The sequence below is a fragment of the Bidens hawaiensis genome, unplaced genomic scaffold (genome assembly GCF_021521415.1).
Source record: "Bidens hawaiensis isolate Kalapana, Puna unplaced genomic scaffold, B.hawaiensis_p1.1 tig00044489_1, whole genome shotgun sequence".
Lineage (NCBI taxonomy): Eukaryota > Viridiplantae > Streptophyta > Magnoliopsida > Asterales > Asteraceae > Bidens > Bidens hawaiensis.
Window position 1 is genome coordinate 105,056 of NW_027497896.1, and position 1,288 is coordinate 106,343.

The 1,288-nt window shown below is 45.6% G+C and overlaps 1 protein-coding gene across 1 annotated transcript; it reads right to left on the reverse strand.

Annotated features, from left to right (window-relative positions):
• Positions 1-518: 518 nt before the first annotated feature.
• LOC143594986 (uncharacterized) lies at positions 519-974 on the reverse strand. The gene has a single exon (XM_077074148.1). The coding sequence runs from the start codon at positions 972-974 to the stop codon at positions 519-521; it is 456 nt and encodes a 151-aa protein (XP_076930263.1).
• Between the last annotated feature and the right edge of the window lie 314 nt (positions 975-1,288).

Consider the following 1,288-nt stretch of genomic DNA (forward strand, 5'->3'; position numbering starts at 1 on the left):
CTTTGTTTGCAATGGGAGCGATTCGGTAATACTATTACTTGCATCGTGTTTTGTTTGGTTATGCTTTTAACCTCGTTTAATTGCTTAGTCTTGTTTGATCGTTTGATTTTGTTTGACAAGTTTTTTGGTTAACCACGTAGCCTATCAGCAAGGCCTCCTCCTCGTCCTTTGTGACGGAATGGTGTTTGCTAGCTTTAGATTGGTCGTCGTCTCAGAGACAGACACCTTTTGTTTGAAGATTCAGTTTCTTAGAGAAAGTGTAGCGAACATTTAGCATTTCACGTCCATATTCTTGGCATTAGGCCACATTGCATAAATCGATTACAAAAAATAAGGTATCAATGACCTATTACATGGATTTCCTCTCAAGGAGGTGATTATTGGGTTGCAAAATGTTTGCAAAAGGATGCGTAGCCGGTTATCACAAAATGCCATCAGGAGGCTCTCCGCGTTTTCCCTTTTCCTTCCTCCCCTAGTAGGGGCACTTATGCATAGTATTTCCTCAATTGCATGGCATTCTAGGTGCGGGGCACTTCCTCTCCCGTATGGTATGCCAGCTTATAGGCTCCCTTGTTTCCTGCCCAAATGACTTGATAGGGTCCCTCCCACCGAGGTCCCAATTTCCCCTGGCTCATTTGTCTACTTGCCTCATTCTCCTGGAGTACCAAATCTCCTACTTTGAACTTGACTTCCCTTACCCTTGAGTTGTAATACTTCTCCATTGTCTTTTTATACTCGACTTCACGCCGTGCTGCTGCCTCCCTTCTTTCCTCAGCGAAGTTCAAATTTAGTCTGAGGTCGTTTTCATTTTCTTCCTCAGTTAAACGCATTCTATGTGTGGGAACATTTACCTCTACGGGTATCATTGCCTCGGTTCCGTAAGTCAAGCTAAAAGGTGTTTCACCGTGGCTGACCTTCGGCATGGTCCGGTGGGCCCACAAGACATGTGCAGTTCTTCGACCCACGAACCCCATTCCCTCCCCAGGCGGTTGGCGATACCTTCTACTATGCTTCTGTTGGCTCTTTCCACTTTCCCGTGCTCCTGGGGGTGTGCCACTGACGTAAAGATCTGCTTTATGTGTAACTGCTCACACCATTCTCGGAAGATCCCCCATTCGAACTGCTTCCCATTGTCACTCACGATGGTGTGAGGGATTTATAAGCGGCAAAAAATGTTTTCCCATATAAAATTTTTGACTTGTTGCCCCGTAATTGTGGTGAGAGGTTTGGCTTCGACCCATTTGGAGAAGTAGTTGATTGCCACGAAGAGGAACTTAGCCTTTCCCGA